Source organism: Aspergillus puulaauensis, chromosome 3 (assembly GCF_016861865.1).
Source record: "Aspergillus puulaauensis MK2 DNA, chromosome 3, nearly complete sequence".
In the NCBI taxonomy this organism is placed as follows: Eukaryota; Fungi; Ascomycota; class Eurotiomycetes; order Eurotiales; family Aspergillaceae; genus Aspergillus; species Aspergillus puulaauensis.
The window spans coordinates 2330917-2344202 of NC_054859.1; the positions used below are offsets into that span (position 1 = coordinate 2330917).

At 50.1% G+C, this 13286-nt stretch overlaps 4 protein-coding genes across 4 annotated transcripts; 3 read left to right on the top strand and 1 right to left on the bottom strand.

Moving 5' to 3' along the window:
* On the top strand, nt 1-2843 carry APUU_30931S (Aim21 family protein; the record flags this gene model as incomplete). The annotated part of the gene is made up of 2 exons (XM_041702079.1): nt 1-943; nt 1003-2843. 2 exons carry the CDS (start codon nt 1-3, stop codon nt 2841-2843), a joined length of 2784 nt encoding a protein of 927 aa, XP_041554900.1.
* An 879-nt stretch (nt 2844-3722) lies between these two features.
* Nucleotides 3723-4778, bottom strand: SUA7 (transcription factor SUA7; the record flags this gene model as incomplete). Its single annotated transcript, XM_041702080.1, has 1 exon — nt 3723-4778. One exon carries the CDS (start codon nt 4776-4778, stop codon nt 3723-3725), a length of 1056 nt encoding a protein of 351 aa, XP_041554901.1.
* A 917-nt stretch (nt 4779-5695) lies between these two features.
* On the top strand, nt 5696-6303 carry APUU_30933S (ATP synthase subunit H; the record flags this gene model as incomplete). The annotated part of the gene is made up of 3 exons (XM_041702081.1): nt 5696-5785; nt 5854-5935; nt 6041-6303. The coding sequence occupies 3 exons, from the start codon at nt 5696-5698 to the stop codon at nt 6301-6303; spliced, it is 435 nt and encodes a 144-aa protein (XP_041554902.1).
* Nucleotides 6304-8917: 2614 nt separating this feature from the next.
* APUU_30934S (DUF1765 domain-containing protein) lies at nt 8918-12394 on the top strand (the record flags this gene model as incomplete). Its single annotated transcript, XM_041702082.1, has 3 exons — nt 8918-9780; nt 9844-11415; nt 11479-12394. The coding sequence occupies 3 exons, from the start codon at nt 8918-8920 to the stop codon at nt 12392-12394; spliced, it is 3351 nt and encodes a 1116-aa protein (XP_041554903.1).
* Between the last annotated feature and the right edge of the window lie 892 nt (nt 12395-13286).

Here is a 13286-nt window from a genome sequence, read left to right on the forward strand (position 1 = left end):
ATGGCACAACCGAATCCGGGTCCGGGTCCCGCCGTGCCCCCTCGTCCGTCAAGATCGCCTCTCGAGAAAGCCCCAACCCCAGACTTGCCGAAGATCCCTCCTCGTCCAAACCGTCGCATTGACCGTTCCGCGTCTCCCATGAGCTCCAACTACGCCCCCTCCCCGTTGAACGAGCCTCCTAATGGTTCGACCCTGTCTCGGACTGTGTCCAGCGACCTGCCCCCTCGGCCTCCCAGTGTGACAATACCATCGCTTGGTGAAGAAGGCATTGAATACGCGGATTTGGACGCCATTAATGCCGCCGACAGCCAACACACAACTCCTGCGGAGACGCGGAACGTGGCCAGCGACCTTAAGCTTCATGCGCCCCGGCCTTCACACCCCACTTCCAGCGCCAAGGCCCAGGTGCAGGCCGTGACTCGCACAGATTCCGGCCAGGCTGCAGCTGCAGGTTTGGGCACGATAGGATCCCCTGCGCAAGATGAACAGCCAGAACGGGTGGCTCGCCCCATCTCATCTGCCCGGGTTTCGCGGCCAGGCTCAACAGCATCTTTTGACCGCCCGCAGTCAAGTCACGATGATGAGCATGGCATTCCAGAAATTGGCCAGAGAGTGCCAATGTTAGCTAATGCAGGAGATGTACAAGCTCCTTCTCCCAGTCCTTATTTGGAGCAGCCGAACCAGCGATTTGGACGCGGGCATAACCGAACTCGTAGTGGCAGGGAAGCTTCTCTGCCACCTGGTAGCTATGGCCTTCATGGCCATGGTGCGCCCGCCAACGACAAGTTCGAGAAAGCTTGGTATGAGAAACATCCAGACGAATATGTGAAAGACGAACAACAAGGGCAGTATGGATCTAGTACTCCACGACCCGATTGGGCCCTGAGTAGTGATGATCTAAACAAAATCGTTCGGGGCTCTGCCGTCACTGGCTCAGGTCTAGGTAAGTTGTTATGATCACTAGGTATATTAAAAGGTATCATGCTCATAATGATTTCCAAGGAACCTCCCCAGCCGTAACCGGGACACCAGAAGAAGAGATTGGCTACATTGCTGCCGATGAGTATAGTCATCGTCTTGCATCTCCACCTCCAGAATCGAAAACCGACACCCGTCCCGTTGTTGAGTCCCCACTCCGCACGACAAGCATCCCAGCCACAGACGCACAAGGACAAGAAAAGAAGAAGCCTCCTGTTATTCACGTCGATGAGCCCTATCACCATCTCCATCATCCTGATGGTTTCGCTCAAACTCCGGGACCGGATGAAGTAGCGCACAAGGGTATAGGGGATGACGATGAAGAAGAACCGATATTGGCTGCCGATGAAGTGCGTCCTGAATCCGCCTATCAGCACGCTGCTGTATCTCCGACGTTCCAAGATTACGAGGACCGAAGCCGAACTCCTAGCGTCAACGAAAGCCGGTCGAATAGTAGAGCTACAAGTCATCGTGGCAGCATCCCCGCCCTGGCGAGATACAACTCCCGGGACGAAGAGATAGTAAATACGCCTCTCGAAGACGTTGAAGAGTACGAGCCGTTGTTCCCCGAGGACGGATCGAAAGAGAGCAAACCACTTGCCGCGGCGGAGGTCATGAAGAAGCGCCCAGACACTCTTAAACACCGGTTCCCTAGCGAGGACATTTGGGAAGACTCACCCAACAGTCACCAGCTTCATGCCACTGTGTCCACCCCAGATATTCCTAAGCAGGACCGCTTTGAGACACCTGAGCAAGAGGAAGCCCGCAAAGCCCGAGAGCCCGGCATTGATAGCCACCAGGTTGCGAAGCGAATACTAGATTCAGGGGAGCAAGAAGCTCCCACCCGTCCCGGACTCGCGAAACAGAGGTTTCCTAGTCGAGATATTTGGGAAGACGCCCCGGAAAGCCAGACGCTAGTTACAACGATAGAGCCCTCAGAAGAAAAACAGCTCACAAGTCCAGAGGTGCCCACGAAACCAATCCTTCCCCGCCGACCTGAGAAGCGATCACCTCCCCAGGTGGACGCGTCTACAAAGCCGACTTCGCCGGTTGAGAAGCGACAGCCGCCCGTTATTCCGGATAGACCAAAGCCTCAGATCCCCACACGACCAGGAAACCGCGTCGCCCGGGCGGAGGGTGAAGAAGCACAGGCCCCGTCAACCAAACCCAAGCCAGCTGTTCCAGCTCGCCCAACTGGGGGTAAAATCGCTTCTATCAAGGCTGGCTTCCTCTCTGACTTGAACTCGCGCCTGCAGCTTGGTCCGACTGTGCCCCCAAAGCCTCAAGAAAAGAAGGAAGCCCCTGTAGAAAAGGGCCCGCTAAGCGACGCTCGAAAGGGCCGTGCTCGTGGTCCGGCTCGGAGAAAGCCTGCTGTTGAGAAGCCCGCTGCCGGACTACCTACAATCCCCGAGATCAAGATAACCGAAACATGGAATGTTTGGCAGGTTCGCGAGGACGGAAGCCTAATTGTCGGTGATGGGAATAAGGATGAGCAGCCTAGCACCACCGCATCAGCACCAGAGCGATCAGATTCGGACGATACCATGACACCACCTTTAGCTCGGAATATGTCCAGTGAATCAGCAGATTCCCAAATACAACCCAAGGAAGAAGAAGTGCTCGAGTCACCGAGTCCCCAGACAATCATCGAGACCTCGAAGACGGAAGATGTGAAAGAGGAGCCGCCCGTCGGTGCGTCCGAGGCCGAGTCATCGGAAGAACAGACCGAGCAATTGGACGAGCAGGTCGACGTTTCGTCTGCTGTTGCCGGCAACGCCGACAGTATTGACGCTGCAGCCGAGTCCCTGGCTGCCTCGGCTGACGGCAAACGACTATCTGACGGCGATGAATCTCTTGCACGTTAACTCGATGTCCTCCCAATGATCTATCTGTCTCTTGTTTCATGCCCATTGTACGCTTCTTCTCTTTCTAGCCCAATTGGGATGCAGTGTTGTGCAGTGTTGTTTGCATGTCTCAGACATAGAGCACTCTAGCTAAATAACAAGTCAACCTAATATCGTGCTGCCAATCACTACTTCAGTTTAATTAATACCCCTGTATGATGCATCATGTCCTTAGATATTCGACCTATGGCGAGAGTCAACCATGTATCCGAACTTAACTTTGTATTTACAGCACAATCGCCAGGAAGAATATGGGACCTTAGCATACCATTTTAAGTGGGTTTCTGAGGATGATGTGTTTTCTCGTTCTTTTTATTTTTCTCTGTGCTCTAGTTAACTATTCCTTTCATGCTTGGAAACTACGTGCTGGTATATTTATTTTAAACCTGCCCTTAGTTTTACTGTCCAAAGAGGATGAGCCTAGAGTTTATAATATTTGATTTCCATTGGTAAAGAATACGGGCAAAATAGCAATTCAATAGATACCATTTCAATTAGGTACGAGTTCTTTTCATCTCAATTTAGTCTCGTTGAAATGCTTTGCGAGCATACTAACGCTGAATTAAGTTTGATGAAATTAGAATAAGAACGGAACAGCGGGGAAATGAATCCAGGGCCTCTAAAATCCATGATTTTTGCCTTCTTTTTTTTTTCCTTTTTCTTTTTTCCTTGGTTTGTTTGGGTATCTTGGAGGAATGGCCTATAGTATGATCTCCACGTTCTAACTACGCAAATCAAAAACATAATAAATCGGCAAAACCGTTGGGAGCGAGCCACAAGGATGATATCAAGCGTTCAAGTAAAAAAAAGAAAAGAAAAGAAAAGTTGAACGTATGCAGATTAGCTCTGGGGTAGGTTTTTCAGTGCACCCTTCCCATCTTTGATCCATTCTTTATCAACCAAGCTCTCACGCTCAGCGTAGAGTTGTTTGTAGGCGCCGCGTATTGTACCATCGCTGACGTGCGCTACCTGGGAAATCTCTTTCGCGGACTTGGGGTAGCCCATTAAGTATGAGGCCATGTAGATACAAGCCGCAACGATGGAAAGTGGCGAACGTCCAGCGAGATTGCCCTCGGTAGTTACGCGATCAGACAGAGACGATGATACGCTCGTGACTTGGAAAGGAAGATCGAGAAGATTGCAGAAACGATTGCAAAGGTCGCTGGGCTTCGTGGAGGTCGTTGCCGTGTAGGTGTCGTTGGGATCAGGAACGCCTCCATTCGAGACGACCGCATTATTTCGTTCAAGGTTCTGGGCGGTAAAGAACTTCTCTAGAGCCTTGTAAATGCGCCCAATTTCCTTTCTTGTTACCTTGGTAACAGCGAAAATCTCAGTGAAAGTGCGAGGAACTTTGCACTGGCGGCAGGCAATGAAAATACATCCGGCGATGATCACATCTTGAGACTTGCCCTTGAACGCTTTTGCGTCGTCAACGATTTTAAAAAGATACTTGGCTGTGTCCGCCACGTTCTTCTGAATTCCGAAACCATCACATAGAGCACCGATTTCCTTGTACGCCGCAAGAAGGGCCTTGTTTGCCTTCTCGCTAGACTGCTTATTTTGCGCGCGGTACAAATCGCGGACACGACCAGAGCCACCGCTAGCAATTTGAGTCTCCAGCTGATCACCATTCAAGAGCGGGTTTGTAGCATCACCAACACGCGAGGGGTCATCGTTATTCTGGTCATCGTTCGAGAAGGTACGCCATTCAGAGTGCATGTCGATCTCTCGATCCGACAGCACCAGCCCACAGGAACCACAGACAGTTTCATGAGAGCCGGGGAATTCCAAGTTTGGCGGCACTTCCTTACATTCTGGGCAAATGACGTGTGCCGAAAGATTCTTCCTCCACGGAGCGTTGGGATCTTGCAGGGCTGCAGGAGATATGGCGGCCATCTTCGGTGATTTGGTCGTCTTGGCTTGTTCACGTAGCTGCTTCGGTGGTTTTGATGATTTCAAACGCTTAACTGCGAGCTTATTTTTTCGGGTACAGAAACGAATGAACAGCGGCGAATACAGATTGGCGGCTGTAGTTCGTCAACGGAGAATCGAGGATCTCGTTCTCAGTAGGAAATGAAAGAGTGGAACACGAGCAGCGGCGCAAATATCGAGGACTTGTCTTTCAAGTCACGTCTCTGCGTCACTGCCTTTCATGATCATGTTAGCCACAAAGCCCCAAGTGTTATGAAGACGATGAATCTGGTGGAAGGTGATGGAACAAAGCCCGATAGTATGGATTTCATCATCAAGCAAAGACTACGACTTAGGACCATCTTGCCACCTAAATAGTACTCTTCTATCTCTTTGGAGCTGAGGCCTCAAAGAGACGGAACAAAGGGCAGGATGTCAGGTTCTTCAAGTGACGCTTTACCTTTCCGGAATGGACACTGATTCACAGAACCAGCGGAAAGCACCTTCGCAGCACCAACACACAAAAGGAGATCTCTTGGGACAGCTCCAAAGAACCTTTGAAGCCTTGAAACCGGACTTCTCCGACCGCGATAAACCAGTCAAGGTCTCCGTGAAAGAGCGATATCTCACGGAAAAGGGTCACAGAATCTGACAAGCCGCTACGAACGAGTCCGTACGGGAACGCGGGCAGCGAAACAGTGTCGACTGTCGAGTTTCAAGACGATCAGGCTGTGTGAAACAGCGAGGACGGTGTTTCGAGGGGTTGGCGAGGAGAGGAGGTGGAGGGGATGTGAAGTTGGGCTGGAAAAGTCTCTCGAGGTGAAGAGCCGCAGGCCGTGCTGAGTCACCCGCCAAGCCGAAGTCTCCCGAACAAACGTCCAACCTCGACTTCGGCTTCACGGATGAAAGCACTCGTGTCTTCGCAGATTCTATCCTCGAGTCCTCTCATCTCCAATATCTCCACGATGATGTCTCAGTCTCTCAGGGCTTCGGTAAGTCTTTTCTGATCTTCTTCTCACCGGTTAGCCCACTCGATTCCTGATGCTGACCCCTTTCGCAGCGCTCCCTCTTCTCCCGCGTCTCTCGGCAACAGGCCCCCTCTGTCGCCCGCCGCACCTTCCTGACCTCCGCTGTCCGTCGGGGTATGTAATCTGAGTCTCTGCTTTTTCCAATTCCCCGACTGCGATATATCTATTTATTGCAGATTCGGGACTCCCGGCGAGACGACAAACTCTAACATCCTACAGCCGACCCTGTCCAGGAACTCTACCTCCGTGAGCTCCGTGCCTACAAGCCTGCGCCCGTCAAGCCCGGTGATGCTGAGGCCCACACTCAAAAGTTCAGCGTTCCTGCTGCCCCCAAGTCCCCCGAAGAAGCCAGCCTCGCCAATGAATTGAACTCCTACGAGACCCAGGAAGTTGAGGTTGAGGGCCAGGCCGCTACCGGCGAGGCCGCTCCTGTTGAGGAGAGCTGGTTTGAGGAGGAAGAGGAGGCTCCCGCCGCTCACTAAGTTTCTTTATATTGTTAGACAGCAAGGCCCCAAGACTTGGGACTTACAGAGACCGGGTCGGGACTGCAACTTTTTCTTCTGTTGAGTTCTGAAGGAACTGTAAATTAAAGCTACTTGGAGCACATGGAATTTTCCTTGAGTCATCATATACATTGTCCTGGAAGCCAAAGTAGAAAATAATCCCGTTTTCGGTGTAGGGCCACGAGTGGAGAGTGTGGAATTGACAGTGACAGACTTGATTGAGAATATCATTCAAACATCCGGCATAACAGCGCGGGAAAAGTGCTCGCTCTTTTTGAGCTTGGCATTAGGAGGTCAGTAAGCAGATTGAATCAAGCAATGATGACTTGTTGTGCGACAGATTGTGGTCATTATGCCGCCTATAGTTAGTGAATTAGGATCCGTAACGCCAGAGTCCGAAAGAAAATCCGTTGTCCTGCAAAATAAACATATTGCTAATTCGTTTCTTCTCTCATAGAGATTGGTACTACTACCAGATAGGACGCAGAGGATTCTATCATATCAAAAGCGGACCCAAGTGAGAGATACGACCGTCCCAGGAGCTAGACCGCCAGGCATATTATTCTAAATTCGTCCCTTCAGTCGCGTGAATACGTAAGTAGGTTGGAGTCTTCCGCACTCCTGCACGATGATGCATGTGTAGTCGATACTGCGTTGGGGCTGGGTCTAACAACCACTGAAGTGCTACATCGCAGAACTAAGAAATTGGGCGGACTAGCTTATACTGAGGCGTACCAGCAAGCTGAGATAAGACAAGGTTCCTGAAGTCTGCAAAGTAGCACTGGGCTTAAGATCCCAAATAGTAGAAACTCCTCGCTTGTCAAGAAGCGTCGGAAGTTCGTGAGAAGGGGCGGCTGCCGATGGAATGTTGCGGGTCGCCTGGTACACAGCAGAAGATATGCTGTCATGCATCCGGGAACTTGTACAACATTCTCGGGAAAGGGCTCGTACCGAAGCGTAATCGTTTTGAAGGGATTTTTTTTTTGAATAGTTTGGTGACAAGACGTGTGATGGGTCAAATATGGCGCGAGCCGAATTTCTTAGATGGGAGAAATGGAGCGGAAGAGAAAGGATATCAACAGCAATGTGGATATCTTCGATTGAGCATCATATGCAGTGTCTATCTCTAATGGAGTCGGAATGATAGACAATATTAATACTTCCCCAATATGGAGAGGCCAGCTCTCAAGAGCACCAGGTAGCATGGAAGGTTCAGCGCAAACGGTCTGGCGGAGGGGAGGTTGGCTGTCGGGAACGGGGAATGTACGGTACGTGGACATCTGCAGCGCAAGTAGTAGTTACATCCACCCTGCAAGAAACACTGCACAGTGCACTCTTATTATCGTCCTTGCAGCTAACCTACTTATGCTTTGATATTCGAATTTGACATCATCCCCTCGAGTCCTAGCTGTTGCTCAGCAGCTCGAGCGTTGAAACTCCCGACGCCGGAAGTTAAGTATCGTATAATACAATACATTACCATATCAAATAGTGCTACTAAGTTAGTAGTAGTAAAGCAGTAATAGTGAGCTTACTAGGAGCCACAGAAGCTAGTAAGGTAATCCCAATAATGCGATACTAATAAGATGAATGAAAGCGGCACTATTATACTCGAAAAAAAATGGTGAGAAATGGAAGAGAAACACCATGAGTCCGGTACAATAGCGTTTGTTTAGCTTCACGGGGTGGCGGTGACCCTTCACAGCCTTGTCTGATTTAGATCCTCCCAGATCTGACAATAAACACTCGGATTTGGCCGGCCAACTTAGAGTTCTACCGTCTATTAATATTCCCAGCTCCTCAAAAAGTTTTCTTTATTTGACTTCCACTTCCAACCTTGTCTCCGAGTCAGCAACCGGAGGAGGATAAGCAATGACTGGCTGCGTATGGTATGTAAGGTTTTGATAATACCGCCCAGGGGAACATCTCCGGCTCTCCTGTTCCCTTCGCTTTGTGCCTCTCTCTCTCTCCTGCCCTCTTCTTTCTCCGGCGACTTCATTCCATTCGTTTAACACCTTTCATGGAAAGGGGGAGGGGTACGAAAGAAGGAAACGAAGAATCCTTCGTCCAATCTCAACCCCCTGCTGCCAATTATTTCATCGATCGTTCCTCCGCTGTCGATCAACCGCACGCCTCCTCCCTTCGCTCCAGCATTAGTCCAGCTAACCCTCTCCGTCCCTAGCCTGCGACAAGCCTGCGATTTTTGAAAGCTCCCTGTTTCACTACCCCAGGAATCAAGCAGTTCCAGCCCCTCGTTATCGAGTACCGTGCCCCCTCTGTTCGACCGCATCGCCTTTCGGTTCTGCCTGCGCCTACGCCCTGTGCTTGCACTGCCATCCCTCTCCAGTGACCACCTTCCCGAGCCTTTCCTCGAACCTTCAATTCTGTTGTCGTCTAGCGGTTCAATGGTTTTCGAAGGAGCCCGTATTCTCATGCAATAACGTCACTTTCTGTCGATTGTTTTTACATGGAGGAGCTGGTCTTGTCAAAATCAACAACAGCTACTGCCCACCCCCAGTTGGGGGGGTGAGCTACACTTGTCTAGCAGCGCTTGCGACGGAACTCCAACAGACAGCACTGGCTGTACCCGGTCATGTCTCCTCCTGCTCCCGAGGTCACGACAACTCAGCAGGATGACCAAGAAAGTTGGTTATCCCGTGCCGCGAGCTACAACAATCTCCCCGACCTATCCACATCCGAGCCGGGCTCTCCGGGACTTCGAAGGACTTTCTCAGACTTGACGTTCCAGAAACAGTCCGACGCCCCGTCGAAAGAAGATGTGGCAGCTGGGAAAGATATCTTAAGGCGGACTTCCCTCCGTCGCTCCAAGGACAAGTCGACAGTTGCAGTATCCCGTTTCACTGTCTCGACTGAGAACTTGGCCGATACTCCCCCTTCAGAGCCTCCAAAACCTCCACCAAAAGTTCCGCAAACCAGGGCCCCATCACCTGTTGCTCGACCCTCCAAAGCTCGTTCAATGTCAGGGAGGCTTGTTAGTTTTGCGCGAAAGCCATGGATGTCAAACTCCCCAAACCGATCAAGCTCCCCTCCGTCGAAAACCTCTCGCCTCCGGACCCTCCAGGGAGAAGACTCGTCGTCGCAAGCCCCATCTTCTCGAAGCTCTGGGAGCCTAGATCTGGCGAGAGGTCCTGACCCCGCTGCGCCGAGCCGCAAGCGAACAATACTAAGCAAACGACCTCGCCGTCCGATGGTCGCTGTTGTAACCCAGAGTCGGGCCGACAGCCCGAGCACCCAAAGCAGTCCATCACCGAGATCCCTACTCCCTAAGGGGTCCCTGGAGAGGCTCACGTCATCTTTTAATGTATCAACTCCAGTGCTTCCACCGACGTCGAAGACGAGTGGCCCTTCCGGCAATAGTTCCGGAGGCCAGGATCCTCCTAAGAAGAAGGACGAACTTTGGAACGCTTTTCGGGGTCTTGAAGCCGACTTTCAAAAGTATGTAATCCTTTTAAGGTGACGTGAGATTCCGCTGTGCGAATACTAAATTTTTACCTCCAGATTTCAAACCAAATCCAGTGCGCTTAAAGCGAATGTTATTCGCTCTTCACTCGTACCGTTTCTCAACCGACCCCATCCCATAAAAAACATCAAAAGTTTGAGACCCGAAGACCTAGACCGACGGGTAAACATACTCAATAAGTGGTGGACCGGGTTACTAGACATGCTAAACGGCAAACATAACCAATCCATTTCAGGTACAGATAGACCAGTGTACCTGGAAGCAGTGGTCGGCATAATGTCTCGTCCTGAGTGGAGAATACCATTCCCAATGCCAATTCCTGATCCTCAGCTACCTAAGCCACTCCAGCACACGGCAACATCTATTTCAGAGACCTCTGAAGCATCTTCAGGATCAGACTTTCTTGTAGAGTCTATCCATCATAACATAAGGAACATATTCACGCAAAACCTAATGTCTCAAATGGCTTTCGTGGTTGAAAGAATGTCTATGAGGCACGCCCCTGCCAGTTTGGTGACATTCTGTGGTAAAGCTTGTGCTTATGCATTCTTTTTCTGTCCTGGTGTGGCAGATGTTCTCGTCAGGCTTTGGAATATACCGCCTAGCGTTTTCCGGCGAGTATACGCTGAGTCTCACGTTGACACGACCAGTGGGCTTCGTGCAATGGCCCAGGAGCTTGCTCTGAGCGTTCCTCCAGCTTTACGGCCTTTGTCGTTCCATGCGCATACGGCTTTAATGCGATATCTTCGCCAGAAGCCCGATGTTCCGTTGAATGTAACACAAATTCAGTGGCAAAGTCCCTGGGTGTCTCGATGGTGCGGCAGAGACACTGATCTCTTTTACGTCTTTGTCAAGTACATCCATTTGTTGTACGCGGACGCCATACCATCATACCTTGAGAAGAGTGGGCGCGTCCTATCCCCGGGTTTGCTTCCGGTCCATGCCCAAATTCTTGTTGTTCTTGAGGATACTCTATACAAGCAATCCCAAAACCCAGCACAAGAGAGTTCTCATAATACTGCAGCAATCACTTTCGACGATTTCATTGAAGGCGCTGATGGATCGGCTTCAGCGCTTCCGCTAGGAGCAGCTAACAGCCATCGCTCTATGGCGGAGAACCGCTTGATCATACTTCTCCGAGACTACCTGTCCGAGTCCTCGCTTGAGCCCAACCACGCACGATTATTCTATGCGGAGTCATTCTGCCTAATTTTGAAAACAACTGCGCAGCGGACCTCCTTGTTTGATCATAATGCGTGCTTTCTTCTATGCGATTTTGTCGAGGAAGTCATACCTATAATTGCACGATACTCGAAAATGATAGAGATGGACTTGTTCGACTGGAAATTTTGGCTTGAAGCTTGTCGCCAGATGATGCAAAGCCACAACTCACTCACTGAAGTTCGAGTCTTCTCATTTTTGTTTGGCATTTGGGGTACATGGACCGGCTCCGAAGAAAGGAAAGCAGACCTTTGCCTTGGGTTTCTGCTCGATGAGCCACTATTTTATCATTATTTTAGTCACTGGAGCCCCATGGTCCGCGCCTATTTCCACCGTCTTCTGTGTTGGCGGTTGGGCAGGTTTAATGGTGACCCAACACCGCTTGACTCGTAAGTGAACCAATGAACTGCTGAGCATAGTGTTGCTGGGCGTACTAATCATAATCATGGCAGTATTATATATGAAACTCTATCGAATCGGTTACAGCGCCTGTGGCGGTTTTATCTAACCACTCAATCCAACGCAGAAAGTGGACTTGCAGCGCCATTGTCCTCTGCACCCTGTACGCCAGCACCAGGGCGCCGAATAATCATTATTCGATGTGATAACCCGATGTCCCCTTCGAATCTTTTTATGTCCTTTGATCGTGTACTCCCCCCATCGGTGCCTAACCAAACCTCGAACACCAATTCCTCAAACGTAGATACTGTTTCCGAAGCCGATAATCCCCCGAAGAAACGATGGAATATCCTCAAGGCTGTGTTTGGCTCCTCCCGATCGAATGAAGAGGTCTCCTCAGCCACCAGCTCTGATGATTCGGATACAACGGTTTCGGACTCACCTACGGCTGGAGAGAAAAGCTCGGATGTCAACTCCTGTGGGGAGCAGTGTCGACCAAAGACCCCGCATCAACCGTATACCTTCAAATTCTCATTGGAGTGGATGGATCGGCCACAGTGGCCGAGCAAAAATAAGCGGTTATACATCCCCTCTCTCCCTGTGGCGTCGCAGCTGCATTTACAGCTCCGAAGGTCAATGCTCAAAGCAGATGATGGTGATACAACCTCGGACGATACCACTGACTCTGAAATCGAAGGGGATGACGTGAAGCGAGATATCCTTGGTACGGGCACCAATGGCACGGCTCATACCGACGGAGGGATCAAAACTTCCTCAAAGAAGAACGACAAAACTGTTCCAGCGGATGATAAGCTTGCGTCTAGCAAGTATGCTGGTCGCGCTCTTGCGGAATGGGCACAAATTGTGTCAGAGTGTGATAGCTTCTTTTCCCGAAGGCGCGACGAGGGCGTGCCCTGTGATCGCATGGTGGAAACCCCAACGCTGGGCGTTGAGGGTTTCCGGAAGTAACCAACTGGGCAATGTCCTCGAGAGTGTTACTGGCATTCTGTTCGACCATTTCATCTATTTGCGTACAAGTCACCGACTGAAGAGGCCTACATCCTCTATCAAACACTGGCCGACTGGCCACTACCTCCCCCTGCATCTTACGTAATTTCTTTTCCCTGTCTCTTCCTGTCTTCTAGTACTTGGCATCTCAAAGGGTAATACTGGGAAACATCAAACCATCATACATCATGGACTGGGCGGCACAATGCATTACACGGATTCGTTAATCAACTTCTTTATCTTCCTCAGTCTCCCTGTATATATACCCCTGATACATACCATTCTGCATCATAATGTCCCCGGCGCACAACGTGGATAAAGGTTTATTCCATGCCTTTTATTTCATTTTATTGCATTTTTTTCTTTTTGCGTTCTATCTTTTTTGTCAAAATTGTCCGTTTTTCAGCATCGGCTTAACGCGGGAGGTCGCCAACTTTTGGGTGTCACATCATATCTACGGTTGTGTTTTTTTGTCCCTTCTCTCTTCTTTTAACAACCAAGTGGTGTGGGGATGCTGCTCGATAGCTACACTCGGTGTAGGATATGGAAATAGTAATGGAAAAAGGTCTAGATCCGGACCACTTTTTCTCTTCGAGGTTAACATGCCCTTATTGCTTTGTAGCACGTACTCCTAAGTAGACAACAACCTAGTACTATGTTATGCATGGTATTAGGTCAAAGTCTCACGGATGGACTGCGGTCGAATTTGGATCAATTCTCGGCTACCTGGAAGTAAGTAGCAGAATAAAGCTCGATACTTGAAGGTCAACGAGCAAATAATAAAACCAAGTATCCATTTAATAACACTGAAGTTTTGAAAAGTTGTACACTAAACCAATGAAGAGCTAGAAGC